This window comes from Tachypleus tridentatus, chromosome 11, assembly GCF_004210375.1.
Source record: "Tachypleus tridentatus isolate NWPU-2018 chromosome 11, ASM421037v1, whole genome shotgun sequence".
Classification (NCBI taxonomy): Eukaryota; Metazoa; Arthropoda; class Merostomata; order Xiphosura; family Limulidae; genus Tachypleus; species Tachypleus tridentatus.
In genome coordinates, this window is record NC_134835.1 from 22,125,142 (window position 1) to 22,146,548 (window position 21,407).

Here is a 21,407-nt window from a genome sequence, read left to right on the forward strand (position 1 = left end):
GATTTGTCATTATCGTAATTACTACAATTCTGCTGATCCTTATTGTTTTTAAGATTTAATAAAAAATACAACAGTTATCTAATACCTTCCCCCCTCATCCCCACTCCACACACACATCTACTTTGGCAAGATTTACCCTAAGGTTTAGTTGTGTTGTTGTTTGTTTATCTCTCATCCTGTTAAAGGTAATTTATGTTCCTCAGTATTTAATATCAGTTAGTTTCGAATTACGTGAAAAATATTTGTACATAATTCGAATTTCAAAAAATAAAAATAAAATGATCCGGTAACATCACATAATGTCTCACTGCATAATATCTCTATACGTAAAGTTGTAATTTATTGTTTTCATACGGATATACCTACGTGGTAATAAATTATAGAAGCTGTGCAGTACTGTTGGAAAGTCATTAATAAAACAAACTAATCATTCGTCTTTATTTTTTTTAATGATTATGCTAAACGATTAGAAATATTTATTTTAATGTATTAAGATATATGCGGTTTAATTTTAAATGCACGTCTGGTTGAGGCCCGGCATGGCCAGGTGGGTTAAGGCGTGCGGCTCGTAATCTGAGGGTCTCGTGTTTGCATTCCCATCTCACCAAACATGCTCGCCCTTTCAGCCGTGGGAGCGTTATAATGTGACGGTCAATGCTACTATTCGTTGGTAAAAGAGTAGCCCAAGAGTTGGCGGTGGGTGATGATGACCAGTTGCCTTCCCTCTAGTCTTACACTCCTAAATTAGGGACGGTTAGCGCAGATAGCCCTCGAGTAGCTTTGCGCGAAATTAAAAAAAAAACAAGCAAAACAAACGTCTGGTTGAGGGCGCTATGTGACTGAAAATATTTTATGTTAAGTGATGAAATATGTGTAATTTAATTTCGTATTTTATCATCCGCTTGAGAGCGCTATAGAACTGTAAGTATTTGAATCATTATTTCTTATTTCACAAAAAAAACATACCTTTGGCCATTTATGCTCCGTCCAGTGTAGGTATAAAGACTCGATTTTTAGTGATACGTGCCCTCGGACTTACCGCTGAATTACAAGAGGGCAGAATAGTTTGAAAGTGTTTGATTTTAATGCTCAGATAAGCCTTTTTTTTATCCATTTTATGAATTTCTCTCTATATATAACCATTTATATTTGAAAATTGCATTTATGTATTTTCTCTTCAACCAGCTGGACCCCAGTGGTATTTCTGTGTACTTATATTGCTAAAACGGGAATTTCTATGCCCTCTATGTGAGGAGTACAGGTGTACTTTTAGAAATTTGTGTCCAGTAACAAACAAACAAACAAATGGCCTAATAAGGTGATTAATAACGAGAATGGAGTACAATTAATTTTATTAAGTCTACAATGGTTACAAAACACATGTATTTTCATCCCTCAGCTATCTCCTTGACCACCCCTTTACGACTGGTGATGTTAGACGTTCCATCACCAACGGTAGTAGGACAGGAAGTGGAACTCACCTGTAGCTTTGACCTCAATGGAGACACGTTGTACTCGGTGAAGTGGTACAAGGATGATGTGGAATTCTACCGTTTTGTTCCGAATGACTGGCCTCCTGGACAGTTTCTTCCGCTAGGTGGCGTCAGAGTTGATGTAAGTTGAACAAGAGATCCATGTATTTTTGTTTTGTTTTAAAATACATTGACGTTCCAACAAAAGGCAGGTCTTCCGTTTTATTACCATCCAAAGGCCAGTAATATTGTTTATTTTTCAAGCGAAATATGATTCACGCACTGCATTAAGAGGAGTGTGTAAATCGAGGGTCGCGGGTTCGAATCCCCGACACACCAAACATGTTTACCCTTTCAGCCGTGGGGGCGTTATAATGTGACGGTCAGTCCCACTATTCAATAGTGAAAGAGTAGCTCAAGAGTTGGCGGTGGGTGGTGATGACTAGCTGCCTTCCCTCTAGTCTTACACTGCTAAATTAGGAAGGACTAGCGCAGATAGTCCTCGTGTAGTTTTGCGTGAAATTCAAACCAAACCAATGTCGTATTGATTCACTCAACTAGGTTATATTGTTTTAATATTCCTTGTATTTATCTTCGTGAACTTCATGGAAATATTTAACACGTTAATACTGTTGGGAAGTTTAACGTATTCTTATTATCTCTCTACACAAATTGCTCGAGACGAACAGGCGAATGGTTAAAACCACCATTAACGTATATTTGTCAATAGATCTATATACATATAAACTTCTTACACTAGTTTCTATTGGCTCTGTTGTGTACACTTTTATTTCAAATAAACAAACCACTTTGACTGTTCTATTTCAATCTCCGTTATTACTTCCCGACTTTTCATGACACGACTTGGTTTACATTCTACCAGTATCTGGACTTTAAAAGCTACACTTAAGGTTGAAATCTGACAAATGATGTGAAACACTTTCAGATACAAGTTTTAATGGACAATAAATAACAAAAATTAAATACATTGATGGCTATATAAAAATATATATACATGAAACAGAATCCCACTGACAAAGCAATAAGTGTCCGGACTTATAACGAAAGAAATCAGGCTTCGTTACCAGTAGTGGGCAAAGAACAGACAGTCCATTGTGCAGACAGTACTTTTGCGTTTATACAGCTAAGTAGCTTCATGGACGTGCAACAGACAGTACTGTTATGTTTATGCAGCTAAGTAGCTTCATGGACGTGCAACAGGCAGTACTGTTATGTTTATACAGCTAAGTAGCTTCATGGACGTGCAACAGACAGTACTGTTATGTTTATGCAGCTAAGTAGCTTCATGGACGTGCAACAGACAGTACTGTTATGTTCATACAGCTAAGTAGCTTCATGGACGTGCAACAGACAGTACTGTTATGTTTATGCAGCTAAGTAGCTTCATGGACGTGCAACAGGCAGTACTGTTATGTTTATACAGCTAAGTAGCTTCATGGACGTGCAACAGACAGTACTGTTATGTTTATACAGCTCAGTAGTTTCATAGACGTGCAACAGACAGTACTGTTATGTTTATGCAGCTAAGTAGCTTCATGGACGTGCAACAGACAGTACTGTTATGTTTATGCAGCTAAGTAGTTTCATAGACGTGCAACAGACAGTACTGTTATGTTTATGCAGCTAAGTAGCTTCATGGACGTGCAACAGACAGTACTGTTATGTTTATGCAGCTAAGTAGCTTCATGGACGTGCAACAGACAGTACTGTTATGTTTATACAGCTAAGTAGCTTCATGGACGTGCAACAGACAGTACTGTTATGTTTGTTTGTATTTTTGTGGCTATTATCGTAAGTTTACTTCATTTATGCTTGATTGAAAAGTTAATTATTTTACGCCGTATTTTTTGCGACTCACAGACAGCACGTTTTAATTATAAGTAATAACTTGACACGCTGAGATAACAGGATATAACAACGTATATTCCAGCAAAATCAAGCATGGGGCGTGTGTGCACCGTCATCTTTGTAATTATGTGTGTCTAAGTAACGTAACCCTAATTACTCGTGAAGATGCTAAACACAAAGTCACGTGACCTGGAAATGCCCTCTAGCTGTTTTAATTAAACCAGAATTTGATCTTAATATCTATTAAGCAGCTAGTATAATTTCAGTACAATAATGATATTTCACAATACAAACACAACCAAGTTTGAATGAAATAACCACTTGTTTACATAGAATGACAATCTCTGTAGGCTCGAGATAACCCAGTTGCTTTGCGCCATGAAACGCCAAACCAACAAACCCGATAAAATTTACTGTAAAACCAGAAAACCAGCAGTATTCAACCAGGAATAAAATGTGAAATAATTACCCCTACCCTTGTTTTTATCTACACGTTGCATCTTGTTCCAAATTGTGATAAGAAACAAAAGGGGTAAATAAACGGGATTTTTTTTATTAACGCACCCCTACTTTTATATTAAATATTTAGAGAATTTGTCCTTTCAAATATTTTGACTTTTTTCACTACCACCCCTTTAACACGTCCGATCAGTTTATTACGATGTGTCCGATTTTTGTAAAATATTTTTAATCAAATATAACTGTACGCAGTTCCTGTTAACAACATATCTTTAGTATCCTGGTGGGCCACCCGTTAGTACAGCGGTAAGTCTACAGATTTACAATGCTAAAATTAGGGCTTCGATTCCACTCGGTGGGTTCAGCAGATTGCTCGATGTGGCTTTGCTATAAGAAAACACAAACATACACCATGGTGGTTTATTCTTAAGTATACGAACTTGCAACGCTAAAACTCGGGAATCTGTTCCGCAAGATGGACATATCAGATAGCCCAATTTACTCTGAAACAAACAAAACAAGTGACAATGACTAAAACCTTTGTTTTCACTTCGCCTTTTTTTTTTTGTAAACATAAATATCATAACCAACCATTCCTACTTTTTGCTCTGGAAAGTAATCAAACTTACTCTTACTACCATTATATTACTGGTGTTAGGGAGATGTAAAAAGTGTGTACTTCACAAAACAATTCGAAATATTTTATAACTAATAAGTATGTCCAGTTAGAAATCCCATTACTCAAACTCCAATACTAATTATGTCCAGTTAGAAATCCCATTACTCAAACTCCAATACTAATTATGTCCAGTTAGAAATCCCATTACTCAAACTCCAATACTAATTATGTCCAGTTAGAAATCCCATTACTCAAACTCCAATACTAATTATGTCCAGTTAGAAATCCCATTACTCAAGCTCCAATACTAATTATGTCTAGTTAGAAATCCCATTACTCAAACTCCAATACTAATTTTGTCCAGTTAGAAATCCCATTACTCAAGCTCTAATACCAGTCTTTTTCAAATACGTTAAATGAGTTTCAGCCAAACGTGTTTTGTTTCCTAAAACTATTTTCTAATCAGCTTTATTTCATTTTATTTGTTTTCAATTTCGCGCAAAGTTACACGGGGGCTATTTGCGCTTGCCGTCTCTAATTTAGCAAGGAAAGGCTAGAGGGAAAGGTAGCTAGTCATTAAAACTGACCACCAACTTTTAGGATACTCTTTTACCAAGATGAATATTGGGACTAACCGTCACATATAACGCCCCCACGATTGTTTGGTTGAACATCAATTCAGTCTCGCGCCTTTCACATTGCGAGTCGATCAACCCAACCAAAATAATTGTCCTGTAAATAGGTAGAGTTTCAGCGCTATTATTCCACGTCCTAACGTGGCTAAAGCCATTATAATACTTGTAGATTAAACCTAGAACTGGACCAATATATACCTCTATAGTCACTCCAATTGAACATAGAACTAGACCAATATGAGATGGCAGCCTGCTATTAAAACTCTAGTTATATCTAGAACTAGACCAATATGAGATGGCAGCCTGCTATCATAGTAGCAGACTAGTATAAGGTAACATTCCACGCTTATTACTCTAGTTGTACCCAGAACTGGACAGTATAAGGTAACATCCCACGCTTATTACTCTAATTGTACGCAGAACTGGACAGTATATGGCAACATCCCACCCTTATTACTCTAGTTGTACCCAGGACTGGACAGTATAAGGTAACATCCCACCCTTATTACTCTAGTTGTACCCAGAACTGGACAGTATAAGGTAACATCCCACCCTTATTACTCTAGTCGTACCCAGAACTGGACAGTATAAGGTAACATTCCACCCTTATTACTCTAGTTGTACCCAGAACTGGACAGTATAAGGTAACATCCCACGCTTATTACTCTAATTGTACGCAGAACTGGACAGTATATGGTAACATCCCACCCTTATTACTCTAGTTGTACCCAGGACTGGACAGTATAAGGTAACATCCCACCCTTATTACTCTAGTTGTACTCAGAACTGGACAGTATAAGGTAACATCCCACCCTTATTACTCTAGTTGTATCCAGAACTGGACAGTATAAGGTAACATCCCACCCTTATTACTCTAGTTGTACTCAGAACTGGACAGTATAAGGTAACATTCCACCCTTATTACTCTAGTTGTACCCAGAACTGGACAGTATAAGGTAACATCCCACGCTTATTACTCTAATTGTACGCAGAACTGGACAGTATATGGTAACATCCCACCCTTATTACTCTAGTTGTACTCAGAACTGGACAGTATAAGGTAACATCCCACCCTTATTACTCTAGTTGTACTCAGAACTGGACAGTATAAGGTAACATTCCACGCTTATTACTCTAGTTGTACCCAGAACTGGACAGTATAAGGTAACATCCCACGCTTATTACTCTAATTGTACGCAGAACTGGACAGTATATGGCAACATCCCACCCTTATTACTCTAGTTGTACCCAGGACTGGACAGTATAAGGTAACATCCCACCCTTATTACTCTAGTCGTACCCAGAACTGGACAGTATAAGGTAACATTCCACCCTTATTACTCTAGTCGTACCCAGAACTGGACAGTATAAGGTAACATCCCACGCTTATTACTCTAGTTGTACTCAGAACTGGACAGTATAAGGTAACATCCCACCCTTATTACTCTAGTTGTACTCAGAACTGGACAGTATAAGGTAACATCCCACCCTTATTACTCTAGTTGTACTCAGAACTGGACAGTATAAGGTAACATCCCACCCTTATTACTCTAGTTGTACTCAGAACTGGACAGTATAATGTAACATCCCACCCTTATTACTCTAGTTGTACTCAGAACTGGACAGTATAAGGTAACATCCCACCCTTATTACTCTAGTTGTACCCAGAACTGTACAGTATAAGGTAACATCCCACCCTTATTACTCTAGTTGTACTCAGAACTGGACAGTATAAGGTAACATCACACCCTTATTACTCTAGTTGTACTCAGAACTGGACAGTATAATGTAACATCCCACCCTTATTACTCTAGTTGTACCCAGAACTGTACAGTATAAGGTAACATCCCACCCTTATTACTCTAGTTGTACCCAGAACTGTACAGTATAAGGTAACATCCCACCTTTATTACTCTAGTTGTACTCAGAACTGGACAGTATAAGGTAACATCCCACCCTTATTACTCTAGTTGTACTCAGAACTGGACAGTATAAGGTAACATTCCACGCTTATTACTCTAGTTGTACTCAGAACTGGACAGTATAAGGTAACATCCCACCCTTATTACTCTAGTTGTACTCAGAACTGGACAGTATAAGGTAACATCCCACCCTTATTACTCTAGTTGTACTCAGAACTGGACAGTATAAGGTAACATTCCACGCTTATTACTCTAGTTGTACCCAGAACTGGACAGTATAAGGTAACATCCCACGCTTATTACTCTAGTTGTACTCAGAACTGGACAGTATAATGTAACATCCCACCCTTATTACTCTAGTTGTACTCAGAACTGGACAGTATAAGGTAACATCCCACCCTTATTACTCTAGTTGTACCCAGAACTGTACAGTATAAGGTAACATCCCACCCTTATTACTCTAGTTGTACTCAGAACTGGACAGTATAAGGTAACATCACACCCTTATTACTCTAGTTGTACTCAGAACTGGACAGTATAATGTAACATCCCACCCTTATTACTCTAGTTGTACCCAGAACTGTACAGTATAAGGTAACATCCCACCCTTATTACTCTAGTTGTACCCAGAACTGTACAGTATAAGGTAACATCCCACCCTTATTACTCTAGTTGTATCCAGAACTGGACAGTATATGGTAACATCCCACCCTTATTACTCTAGTTGTACTCAGAACTGGACAGTATAAGGTAACATTCCACCCTTATTACTCTAGTTGTATCCAGAACTGAACAGTATAAGGTAACATTCCACCCTTATTACTCTAGTTGTACCCAGAACTGGACAGTATAAGGTAACATCCCACCCTTATTACTCTAGTTGTACCCAGAACTGGACAGTATAAGGTAACATCCCACCCTTATTACTCTAGTTGTACTCAGAACTGGACAGTATAAGGTAACATCCCACCCTTATTACTCTAGTTGTACCCAGAACTGTACAGTATAAGGTAACATCCCACCCTTATTACTTTAGTTGTACTCAGAACTGGACAGTATATGGTAACATTCCACCCTTATTACTCTAGTTGTACCCAGAACTGGACAGTATAAGGTAACATCCCACCCTTATTACTCTAGTTGTACCCAGAACTGGACAGTATAAGGTAACATCCCACCCTTATTACTCTAGTTGTACTCAGAACTGGACAGTATAAGGTAACATCCCACCCTTATTACTCTAGTTGTACTCAGAACTGGACAGTATAAGGTAACATCCCACCCTTATTACTCTAGTTGTACTCAGAACTGGACAGTATAATGTAACATCCCACCCTTATTACTCTAGTTGTACTCAGAACTGGACAGTATAAGGTAACATTCCACCCTTATTACTCTAGTTGTACCCAGAACTGTACAGTATAAGGTAACATCCCACCCTTATTACTCTAGTTGTACTTAGAACTGGACAGTATAAGGTAACATCCCACCCTTATTACTCTAGTTGTACTCAGAACTGGACAGTATAATGTAACATCCCACCCTTATTACTCTAGTTGTACCCAGAACTGTACAGTATAAGGTAACATCCCACCCTTATTACTCTAGTTGTACCCAGAACTGTACAGTATAAGGTAACATCCCACCCTTATTACTCTAGTTGTACTCAGAACTGGACAGTATAAGGTAACATCCCACCCTTATTACTCTAGTTGTACTCAGAACTGGACAGTATAAGGTAACATTCCACGCTTATTACTCTAGTTGTACCCAGAACTGGACAGTATAAGGTAACATCCCACGCTTATTACTCTAATTGTACGCAGAACTGGACAGTATATGGCAACATCCCACCCTTATTACTCTAGTTGTACCCAGGACTGGACAGTATAAGGTAACATCCCACCCTTATTACTCTAGTCGTACCCAGAACTGGACAGTATAAGGTAACATTCCACCCTTATTACTCTAGTTGTACCCAGAACTGGACAGTATAAGGTAACATCCCACGCTTATTACTCTAGTTGTACTCAGAACTGGACAGTATAAGGTAACATCCCACCCTTATTACTCTAGTTGTACTCAGAACTGGACAGTATAAGGTAACATCCCACCCTTATTACTCTAGTTGTACTCAGAACTGGACAGTATAAGGTAACATCCCACCCTTATTACTCTAGTTGTACTCAGAACTGGACAGTATAATGTAACATCCCACCCTTATTACTCTAGTTGTACTCAGAACTGGACAGTATAAGGTAACATCCCACCCTTATTACTCTAGTTGTACCCAGAACTGTACAGTATAAGGTAACATCCCACCCTTATTACTCTAGTTGTACTCAGAACTGGACAGTATAAGGTAACATCACACCCTTATTACTCTAGTTGTACTCAGAACTGGACAGTATAATGTAACATCCCACCCTTATTACTCTAGTTGTACCCAGAACTGTACAGTATAAGGTAACATCCCACCCTTATTACTCTAGTTGTACCCAGAACTGTACAGTATAAGGTAACATCCCACCCTTATTACTCTAGTTGTACTCAGAACTGGACAGTATAAGGTAACATCCCACCCTTATTACTCTAGTTGTACTCAGAACTGGACAGTATAAGGTAACATTCCACGCTTATTACTCTAGTTGTACTCAGAACTGGACAGTATAAGGTAACATCCCACCCTTATTACTCTAGTTGTACTCAGAACTGGACAGTATAAGGTAACATCCCACCCTTATTACTCTAGTTGTACTCAGAACTGGACAGTATAAGGTAACATTCCACGCTTATTACTCTAGTTGTACCCAGAACTGGACAGTATAAGGTAACATCCCACGCTTATTACTCTAGTTGTACCCAGAACTGGACAGTATAAGGTAACATCCCACGCTTATTACTCTAATTGTACGCAGAACTGGACAGTATATGGCAACATACCACCCTTATTACTCTAGTTGTACCCAGGACTGGACAGTATAAGGTAACATCCCACCCTTATTACTCTAGTCGTACCCAGAACTGGACAGTATAAGGTAACATTCCACCCTTATTACTCTAGTTGTACCCAGAACTGGACAGTATAAGGTAACATCCCACGCTTATTACTCTAGTTGTACTCAGAACTGGACAGTATAAGGTAACATCCCACCCTTATTACTCTAGTTGTACTCAGAACTGGACAGTATAAGGTAACATCCCACCCTTATTACTCTAGTTGTAGCTAGAACTGGACAGTACAAGGTAACATCCCACCCTTATTACTCTAGTTGTAGCTAGAACTGGACAGTACAAGGTAACATTCCACCCTTATTACTCTAGTTGTAAGATGATATCCAGTTAGTATTATTTTAATAATTCAACTTATATTTTGTCTTGTCTAACTTGTCATGAAATTCTATCATTTAGCCACTCCTAGAAAACCTGCATGTATTATTATTATATTTAACTGTATCGACTCTTTTCGTATATAAGTCATTGGGTTGAAGCCGTTTTTCTCGATTCAAAATATACAACCGAATATTATAAAAAAACATAAATCATGACGAAAAGCTAGACCATAATGATTGTTTGCTACAGTTTCACACACTTAGAAGTCCAAACGTAAGTAACAACTCCTTAAAAGTAACAGACTGAAATTATGAAGAAAACCTTAGCTTTTCAGACTCAAACTGTTTACGATACCGGAATATAATTAGATTTCCCCATGTGTAATTTGTTCATGGAAAGTTTTAATAAATCAGATATCAGACATTTTATTTAATACGTTTGTTTTAAGCAACTTTCGATCAAATAAGACGTTCCAATACGAAAGAATTGCCAAATATGTCGCAGAATTCGTCAGTTTACATGAAATATTCCCGTAAAAATTTGATCCAATAATCTAACTTTATGATTCAATCTGTGGTGAGCAAAAACAAAACTGAAACCGTATTTTTTTTAATATTCGGCAAGGCAGTGAATAAAGATGCTAATAGCCTTGTGAAGGTCACAAAACTAATGTACTCTCTTTTTCTTGAATGATAACTTGTATCCTTGTTCTGGTCTTTTTGCACCTTTGAGCTTTTCGTGTTATTTTATTTTCGTGAATAACTACAGTTATTCAGAAAACACACACCAAATATTCATATACCTTGAATATTTTGCATGGTTTCAAATAGACCAAGTTCTTTAGGTAAACCGAATGGATTAGATATCTTCCCATAGGTAATCTAGCTAATGGTTGGTCATACGCTGGTTTTCAAACGGGAACGACAGATTTATACGTACATTGGTGTAACATGTACATAAACTATGCAAAGTCGAAACAGTTAAATCTTGGAAACTAAGACAGATGATCCTTCTATTATGGACATGAAGCATTAAAGGAGAACAGCAAGAAGCGGTAGTTGCCCGTTTCGCCGCACTTTCGCATTCTGATTCGCAGAAAAACCTGATTCCGTGAAAGCTCTGGCAGAGTTTTATGTTTTATATTACACGCTAGTATCCAAAGCTTTCTAGAAAACTAGTTTCGTGATTACGTATTTGTTTGTTTGTTTGTTTTTCTTCATGGTTTTATTTCCTTACCTTATTAGGCCTAATATGGTCTCAACATCTGAGGGCCTCAGGTTTTAATCCCTTTCCGGAACATGCTCGCTATTTCAACCGAATGCGAGTTATAATGTTACGGTCTCTCACGCTATTCGTTGGTGAAAGTAACTCAAGAGGCCCAGAATGGCCAGATACTTAAGACATTCGACTCGTAATCTGAGGGTCGCGGGTTCTGAATCCCCGTCACACCAAACATCCTCGCTCTTTCATCCGTGAGGACGTTATAATGTTACGGTCAATCAAACTATTCGTTGGTAAAATAGTAGTCCAATAGTTGGCGGTTAGTAGTAATGACTAGCTGCCTTCCCTCTACTCTTACACTATTAAATTAAGGACAACTAGCGCAGATAGACCTTGTGTAGCTTTAACCCACTTGGCCATACCGGGCCACATCCGGCGTAAAATGGGATAAACATGGGGCTGTATCGAACCATTTTCATAATATTTTTTCTTTCTAAAATGAAAAAAAAATACATTTTTTAAAAGACGTGCTTAGCATTTTCCGACGTACACAATAATTTCTATCGTATAAAAACATGCAGTAGTTAGCAGGACCCTCGAGAAGTTATAATTCAACTCTTTTTTGTTTTGTTTTTTTTGTTCTTACGTTTTATAATTGCTCTCGTAAAATGCGAATAAAATGAGTTAAGATTGTTGTTAAGAATTTTCCAGCAGGAGCTTGAAAGATCTGCACACGATGTTTCTATCCTTGCTGTTTAATGACTGTTTTTAATGTTTTATTATTTAGGGATAAGTTAGAAAACTTTCCGACCATTAAATTTATTACTGTTTGTTTTTTTTTTATATTTATTTTACTTCCATGAACATAGTTTTGTTCTCATGAAAGTTCTGTGTTTACTACCGCTTCAGTTGAAACAGAAATAACGACCAATAGTAACAAGAACTACTTTTAAGGCTTAAGGGGAAAATGCTAATAGATATACGTGTATTAAATATACATATTTAACATTCACTGCACAGGTTTTCACGATTTCGCGATACAGAGACTAAAACTTCGTCAGGAAAACTACTCTTAGATTTGGCAGGAAAAGGATATTCGTGAACTTACGATGACTTAATAAATTATTTTGTCGTGTTTCACAAAAAGCTCTAATAATCCATTTTTATTAATTACAACCAGCATTGTTGTATGACTTTACGTTCGGAACTCTGTGATTAGATAGAATATTTAATGTTCTATATGGAAGGTTTCCTTTTTTTAATTGTTACAAAAATGGTTTAGGCACACTCCATAAGGATCATTTGCACACGACAACACAGTAGACTGTCGGAACATATATGGGGAACATACTTAGCACGTACGATTTTAAACGGCTAATTTCCGTCATTGGATAATGTAATGATAACATAGATAACCTTATAATTGATAGACGTCGTCAGAGGACTTTCTGAAGAACGTATAACTAGATTGTTGAAAAATGTTTACTCAAAGGACACGGTGATTGGAAGAAAACTTTCCCTGTTTTACGAAAACAAAAACATTCTCACACCGGATACTTAATAACACAATAGTCTTCAAAACTACACATCATGTCAATCCATATCAGTACTTTCATCTTTAAAGTAAAAGTTATAGTTACGAAAGAGAACCCTTTGACCCAAAAAATCATTTTGACGAAGCTAGATTTGAAGTTGATTAAGGCTCAGAAGCTTCCGGCCAGAAATCAAAACTACAGAGTTGTTCTTCAACAAGAAAAAGTAAAATGACCTTGAACCACAGCAGTCCAAAGCGATCATGTGGTTGTTTAGCCGCTCGATACAGATGCAATGTAGTTTTATGTTAGTGGTATATTTAAACCTGGCCTTAACAGCTGATGTCCGTGTACAGTGAAGAGCAGTTAAAGTCTTTCATGATCAGTGATCTAAGGTTAGTTTCATTGTAAGCCGTAATCATCAGACCAAATATGATCAACAATGGAGGAAGTAATACCAAAAGTGACATGGGACCTGTACCACTGTTCTTATTAACCTCATTATCTAAACTGTAATAATACCAAAAGTGGCATGGGACCTGTACCACTGTTCTTATTAACCTCATTATCTAAACTGTAATAATACCAAAAGTGGCATGGGACCTGTACCACTGTTCTTATTAACCTCATTATCTAAACTGTAATAATACCAAAAGTGGCATGGGACCTGTACCACTGTTCTTATTAACCTCATTATCTAAACTGTAATAATACCAAAAGTGGCATGGGACCTGTACCACTGTTCTTATTAACCTCATTATCTAAACTGTAATAATACCAAAAGTGGCATGGGACCTGTACCACTGTTCTTATTAACCTCATTATCTAAACTGTAATAATACCAAAAGCGGCATGGGACCTGTACCACTGTTCTTATTAACCTCATTATATAAACTGTAATAATACCAATGGCAAACTGTTCTTAATAATATTATCTAAACTGTAATAATACCAAAAGTGGCATGGGACCTGTACCACTGTTCTTATTAACCTCATTATCTAAACTGTAATAATACCAAAAGTGGCATGGGACCTGTACCACTGTTCTTATTAACCTCATTATCTAAACTGTAATAATACCAAAAGTGGCATGGGACCTGTACCACTGTTCTTATTAACCTCATTATCTAAACTGTAATAATACCAAAAGTGGCATGGGACCTGTACCACTGTTCTTATTAACCTCATTATCTAAACTGTAATAATACCAAAAGTGGCATGGGACCTGTACCACTGTTCTTATTAACCTCATTATCTAAACTGTAATAATACCAAAAGTGGCATGGGACCTGTACCACTGTTCTTATTAACCTCATTATCTAAACTGTAATAATACCAAAAGTGGCATGGGACCTGTACCACTGTTCTTATTAACCTCATTATCTAAACTGTAATAATACCAAAATTGGCATGGGACCTGTACCGCTGTTCTTATTAACCTCATTATCTAAACTGTAATAATACCAAATATGGCATGGGACCTGTACCACTGTTCTTATTAACATCATTATCTAAACTGTAATAATACCAAAAGTGGCATGGGACCTTTACCACTGTTCTTATTAACCTCATTATCTAAACTGTAATAATACCAAAAGTGGCATGGGACCTGTACCGCTGTTCTTATTAACCTCATTATCTAAACTGTAATAATACCAAATATGGCATGGGACCTGTACCACTGTTCTTATTAACATCATTATCTGAACTGTAATAATACCAAAAGTGGCATGGGACCTGTACCACTGTTCTTATTAACCTCATTATCTAAACTGTAATAATACCAAAATTGGCATGGGACCTGTACCACTGTTCTTATTAACCTCATTATCTAAACTGTAATAATACCAAAAGTGGCATGGGACCTGTACCACTATTCTTATTAACCTCATTATCTAAACTGTAATAATACCAAAAGTGGCATGGGACCTGTACCACTGTTCTTATTAACCTCATTATCTAAACTGTAATAATACCAAAAGTGGCATGGGACCTGTACCACTGTTCTTATTAACCTCATAATCTAAACTGTAATAAAACCAAAAGTGGCATGGGACCTGTACCACTGTTCTTATTAACCTCATTATATAAACTGTAATAATACCAAAAGTGGCATGGGACCTGTACCACTGTTCTTATTAACCTCATTATCTAAACTGTAATAATACCAAAAGTGGCATGGGACCTGTACCACTGTTCTTATTAACCTCATTATCTAAACTGTAATAATACCAAAAGTGGCATGGGACCTGTACCACTGTTCTTATTAACCTCATTATCTAAACTGTAATAATACCAAAAGTGGCATGGGACCTGTACCACTGTTCTTATTAACCTCATTATCTAAACTGTAATAATACCAAATATGGCATGGGACCTGTACCACTGTTCTTATTAACATCATTATCTAAACTGTAATAATACCAAAAGTGGCATGGGACCTTTACCACTGTTCTTATTAACCTCATTATCTAAACTGTAATAATACCAAAAGTGGCATGGGACCTGTACCGCTGTTCTTATTAACCTCATTATCTAAACTGTAATAATACCAAATATGGCATGGGACCTGTACCACTGTTCTTATTAACATCATTATCTGAACTGTAATAATACCAAAATTGGCATGGGACCTGTACCACTGTTCTTATTAACCTCATTATCTAAACTGTAATAATACCAAAAGTGGCATGGGACCTGTACCACTGTTCTTATTAACCTCATAATCTAAACTGTAATAATACCAAAAGTGGCATGGGACCTGTACCACTGTTCTTATTAACCTCATTATCTAAACTGTAATAATACCAAAAGTGGCATGGGACCTGTACCACTGTTCTTATTAACCTCATTATCTAAACTGTAATATTACCAAAAGTGGCATGGGACCTGTACCACTGTTCTTATTAACCTCATAATCTAAACTGTTATTTGTTACTTTGTTTGTCGAACAATGCTTATAACCACCCAACTTGCGAGTAGTGTTTCATGGCAAATCACATGAGATTTACTTTGTAATCGTAAAATTCAATATAAGAAATTATAGAAACGTTTTGATGGTGAACTGTTAGGCTAGGTACTTATTTGACTGTGTGTTGTTTTTTATAGTAATTTCAATGGATCGGTACCTTAGTAAATATTCACTTTAAAGAGAAGTATGCTACTTTCCGATTCTTTGTGCATAGGACAAGATATAACACACATAACAAGCCAGTCAAGTTGATGCGCGATATGTCACAAATTAATAGGCTTAAAATAATAAGGTCATTAGATTAGAACCAGTGCAAAACTGTTTCGGGTTATATACAAAAATCAGTAACATATATACAACAGCCAATTAAATTGATGCCTGATATGGCAGAAACGTATAGGTAATACCATTATCGGGTTTAATCCACTGCGAAACTGTTTTGGGTTGTATAGGAAACATTACAACAACTAACATGTAAACGTATAATACTGGAAAGACAGCCTTGGATAATAACCGTAAAAAGTAATATAGTTTTTTTTATTATTTTTAAATTAATCTTTTTTCTTCGTTTCAAATTTTATTTATTATCTGACATGTTAATTTCGTGCGATACAAAATAAGTTTAAGATATGGGGAAAATCTAACGGTTCTGTGTATATCGGTTGAAAAAAACCAGCCGTTCCAGACGTCGTAATATTTTATATAGTGCTGCACTGGAAGTAAAACACGCATTGTCTGAACTGAATTTATATATAATATCAGACGCTCAGGAGGTATTATACATAATTCATAAAATTTAATGTTATATGAAAAATTATGCATATCATCGAAGGTCTGAGCAGTCAGATTTATGATAACTTATGAAATAGAAACTTGAATCTCTTCCCAAATGGTGAGTGTATATATATATATATATATAGCAGATCATAAAAATATCTTTCGCAGCAGCTTGTCTTATCTATCGAAGTGATTTATTCTTGAAAAACAGATGTTTTAAAATGTTAATACCAGGATGCGCCCTCACAATACCTTGGTTGTGGTACCTGTTGGGAGTTTATTTTCTACTCAATCAACGTAGGAAATTATTTTTTATCGTAATTAATGGTCGCTTAAACTTCATTCTGTGGTTAAGGTACTGGACTCACAATCTGCTGGTCGCGGGTTTGAATCCTGTCACCGAGCACGCTTGTTCTTTCAGCAAAGGGGGATTTCAATGTGATGGTCAATCCCACCTTTGTTTTTATGAGAAGTAGCCCAGGACGTGATGGAAGGTGGGGATGATCAGCTGACGTCTTTCTAGTTTGTCATTTTAAAAGTAGACATTAGTTCTCAAATAGCTCTGTGCGAAATTCAGCAAAATAAGTAAACAAAGAAACGTTTTATATTCGTGAGTGCATGACGTCACTTACAGGTTACATGTTCAATTGTAGTTAGTTTATAGTTTGGTAATCGTATATAATATAATTCTCTATATCGAATACATTTGATCTTTGGCCTGTATCTTTCAATTGAAAAATACAATTTCGAACTGATCCTGAATGAGTCTTTTGAAGGTAGTGATCATCTGTGTTGAAAATTTTAATTTATCGCAGAAGGATGCGACAACTCTTACATTTGTATCTGAAACAGCATTTTTGTTGTATTTTACATTATTTCATCATCAACACAATTACCTGCGTAGTGAACTCTTAACAGCCAGAAGTGTTCTTCATGATTATTTTAACACGTTCCTCAGGAGCCAATGGGAATCTCTGTACTATACAATTTGTTGAATATTAAAAGTAAGTTCGATCCAGGAACTCTTCAAGACCTATTTTTCCATTTGTTAATTCAGGCCCGGCATGGCCTGAATGGGTAAGTCACTGACTCATAATCCGAGGGTAGTGGGTATGAATCCCAGTCACACCAAACAAGCTCGCCCTTTCAGCCGTGGGGACGTTGTAATGATAAGGTCAATCCCACTATTCGTTGGTAAAAGAGAAGTCCAAGAGCTGGCGGTGGGTGGTGATAACTAGCTGACTTCCTTCTAGTCTTACACCGCTATATTAGGTAAGACGAGCACATATAGTCCTCGTGTAGCTTTGCGCGAAATTAAAAATAAACCAATCAAACATTTGTTAAATGTTTAAATGAAATACAACATCGTAAGTTCTTCCTACTAGCTAGTACTAAGGTTTAACCGCTGGCAGTAAATTCAGTATATATATCAATACAGCAACATTCTCAGTATGATTAATTAAACAAGTTCTAACCTTCTATGCTTCTGCTATCACCTTGTTATGTTTACTTTTCAAATGAGATACAAACGATTTCGCCTGTTATTCGGTAAGGAAGATCGAAGCATCATTGTAGTCAGTAGTGGGATGAGTAGACAGCAACACTTTGAAAGTACAGGTGTAATATTGTACTCGGCTTGCTGCACAATTTCTACCAACGTGGTTCTAAACAGTTTTTGAATATCTTTGTGTGTCATTTAGAGACTTCCATGTTTTTGTATTTAGTCGTTAAGCACGTGATGCGCTGGTAGATTTCGCGCAAAGCAACACGAGGGCTATCTGCGCCTACATTTAGCAGTTATACGCTAAAAGAGTGCAGAAGATGTCTCATTTTTAACCAATGAAAATTTCAAAAAAAAACTTTCCAATTTAGAAAAACCGGATTGGTAGTTTTACTTCAACAAAACTGTCCCCTACTAACTCGTAAGGGGGCCTTTTAAAAACAGTTCTCTAAAGATAACTTTGTTTGAAATTAAAAAGTATAATGGCGTTGAAAACAGAAATTCAATGTGAAACAGCTTTGCCTTCTTAACTTCCGTGACGCACGAGACACCATTAATAAAACTGGATAAGAATATGTTTGATTTTCTGATACTCTATTGCGAATGTAAGACGATGATATGTTATTTTTAATATTATAGTGGTTTAAACACACCCAAAATACTGATGATAATAAGGGCTATTTGTTCATACAGTAAGACTCACCATGACTCGTAATCTGAGGGTTGCAGGTTTGAATTCCTGTGACATATTTCAGCCATGGGGTCCTTATAATGTGACAGTCAATCCCACTATTCGTTGGTAAAATAGTTGGTGATGACTAGCTGCCTTCCCTCTATTCTTACGCTGCTAAATTAGGGACGGTTAGCGCAGATAGCCCTGGTGTAGATTTGCGTGAAATAAAAAACAAACAAATATGAATAAAACAGTTTTAAAAGATCGATACAAAATCATCTTCAATGCTTCTACAAGCACTATTATAAACAACCTTGATGGTGAAACAACGTATCAAAATTCTCAGTAATTGATTCATTTTATCAGCCATAAAGAAAAAAAGGTAAAATGTTAACCTATAAAAAAATCAATTTCTAGCACAAAAGTTTACAAAAATGACAACAAAGTGAAACTCTACATAAAAAATAATATGAAAACACGAGAGCAACCTAGTTATGAAACATTTTACGCTACATGTATCGTTTCTTTATGATAATGTTCCCAGTCAGCATTAGGTGATGTTTATGTCTTATTTATAAAAGGCATATTTTTCAATACGTCATTACTAGTTGATACGATCATAAGCCATAGGCTTACACATTTCTTAATCAATTATAAAATCAATCTATTATGCTGGTCTCTCACTTCGTGAGTTAATGGTAAGTCTCCGAACTTACAATTCCAAAATCCATGGCTAACAGAGCTTACTTAGCCCTTTGTGTAGTTTAGCGCTAAAAATAAATCTCAAAACCAACTTTGTGGAAGGAATCGTTTACAAAACATAGATGTGTGTAATGTTATATTCTTACTTTACTTAGGAAGTTTAAATCTGTTCTTTTATGACCAATAAAATCTCGACCTAATGCGGGCTTATATTCTTGATTAACGAGAATTATGATAATTGTGTTCAGACTTTTGATAGCTTAAACTTTAAACAAAAAATATTCGAGGGCTGTCTGTGCGAACCCTCCCCAAGTTAGAACTGATAGAGAGAAGGCGGGTAGTCAACCCTTCATCGCCAATTCATGGGCTATTCTTTAATAACGAAAAGTTTGTTTGTTTTTGAAATTCGGACAAAGCTACTCAAGGGCAATCTGTGCTAGCCGTCCCTAATTTAGCAGTGTAAGACTAGAGGGAAGGCAGCTAGTCATCACCACCCACCGCCAATTCTTGGGCTACTCTTTTACCAACGAATAGTGGGATTGACCGTAACATTATAACGCCCCCACGGCTGAAAGGGCGAGCATGTTTGGCGTGACGGGGATGCGAACCCGCGACCCTCAGATTACGAGTCGCACGCCTTAACACGCTTGACCATGCCAGGCCTTTTAATAACGAAAAGTGGAATTTACCATCACGTTACAACGCCTCACATACACACACGGTACTAAAAGGGCGAATTATATTTATGTAAAAACGGCTCGTTTGGGTTGATATTTTTTTTTTTACGTAGAGGAGCGAACGACGTTTCGACCTTCTTTGGTCATCACTTTGTGAACCTGACGATGACCGAAGAAGGTCGAAATGTTGTTCGCTCCTCTACGTACAAAAAATAAAAAATTCTTAACCCAAACGAGCCGTTTTTATATAAATATTTTTTTCTACATGTGGGTTTTCTCGATATCACTGAAAAGGGCGAATTGTTTTGTGACGAGATTCGAACCTGCAACCCTCAGGTTTTGTTGTTGATATTGTTGTGATCTAAAAAAAACATTTTACATATAAATGTTTACAATTTTAAAAAATAGCAAAATGAAAATAAATCTTTCCTTCATGTTAGTTTTAACTTGATTATGATTAGTTTAATTAATAATCTAATTTTTGGATAACCTTATCCAATTTCCATCCCTCCACTTCTTTACTCCAACATTCAGATATAAATCCATATCATAATTTAGCTTTCAATTTAAAAAGTTTCGAAATTGTTGTGTCTCACTTAAATCTATCCATTTTTGTTTTATTAACCTGCAGCTGTCCAAATCGAAGGAACAGTCCGTGTACATTCGAAACGTTGCCTTGGAAACTGCTGGAGTTTATAAGTGCGAGGTGTCAACCGAAGCACCCGTATTTGACACAGTGTCTGCAAAAAAGAGCATGAAAGTTTATGGTATGTTGGTTTGTCTCTTACAACCTGCCTAAGTCTCCTTTATCCACAAATTTCGTACAATTTGTTATTGTGTAAGTAAACACCATTTACGAACAATCAATAGTCAACAAACAATCAATAATCCAAGATTAATGGTGAAACATATTCCAAAACTGTGCACATCCATAAATAATATATCGTCCAGTTTACTATATTCTGCTAATTTTTAATATATGCAGATAATATTCTGAAAAAAATGCTCTCAGGAAGAGAAAACAAAAACTTTACGGAATATTTT

General features: G+C 36.7%; 1 protein-coding gene across 1 annotated transcript in view; it reads left to right on the forward strand.

The window, feature by feature from the left end:
* LOC143231742 (cell adhesion molecule 3-like) overlaps window positions 1–21,407 on the forward strand; it is a 202,847-nt gene that overhangs the window by 124,859 nt on the left and 56,581 nt on the right. The window contains exons 4-5 of the mRNA XM_076466365.1: window positions 1,400–1,614; window positions 20,995–21,130. Coding sequence (XP_076322480.1) covers window positions 1,400–1,614; window positions 20,995–21,130 — 351 coding nt within the window. The remainder of the gene's footprint in view (window positions 1–1,399; window positions 1,615–20,994; window positions 21,131–21,407) is intronic.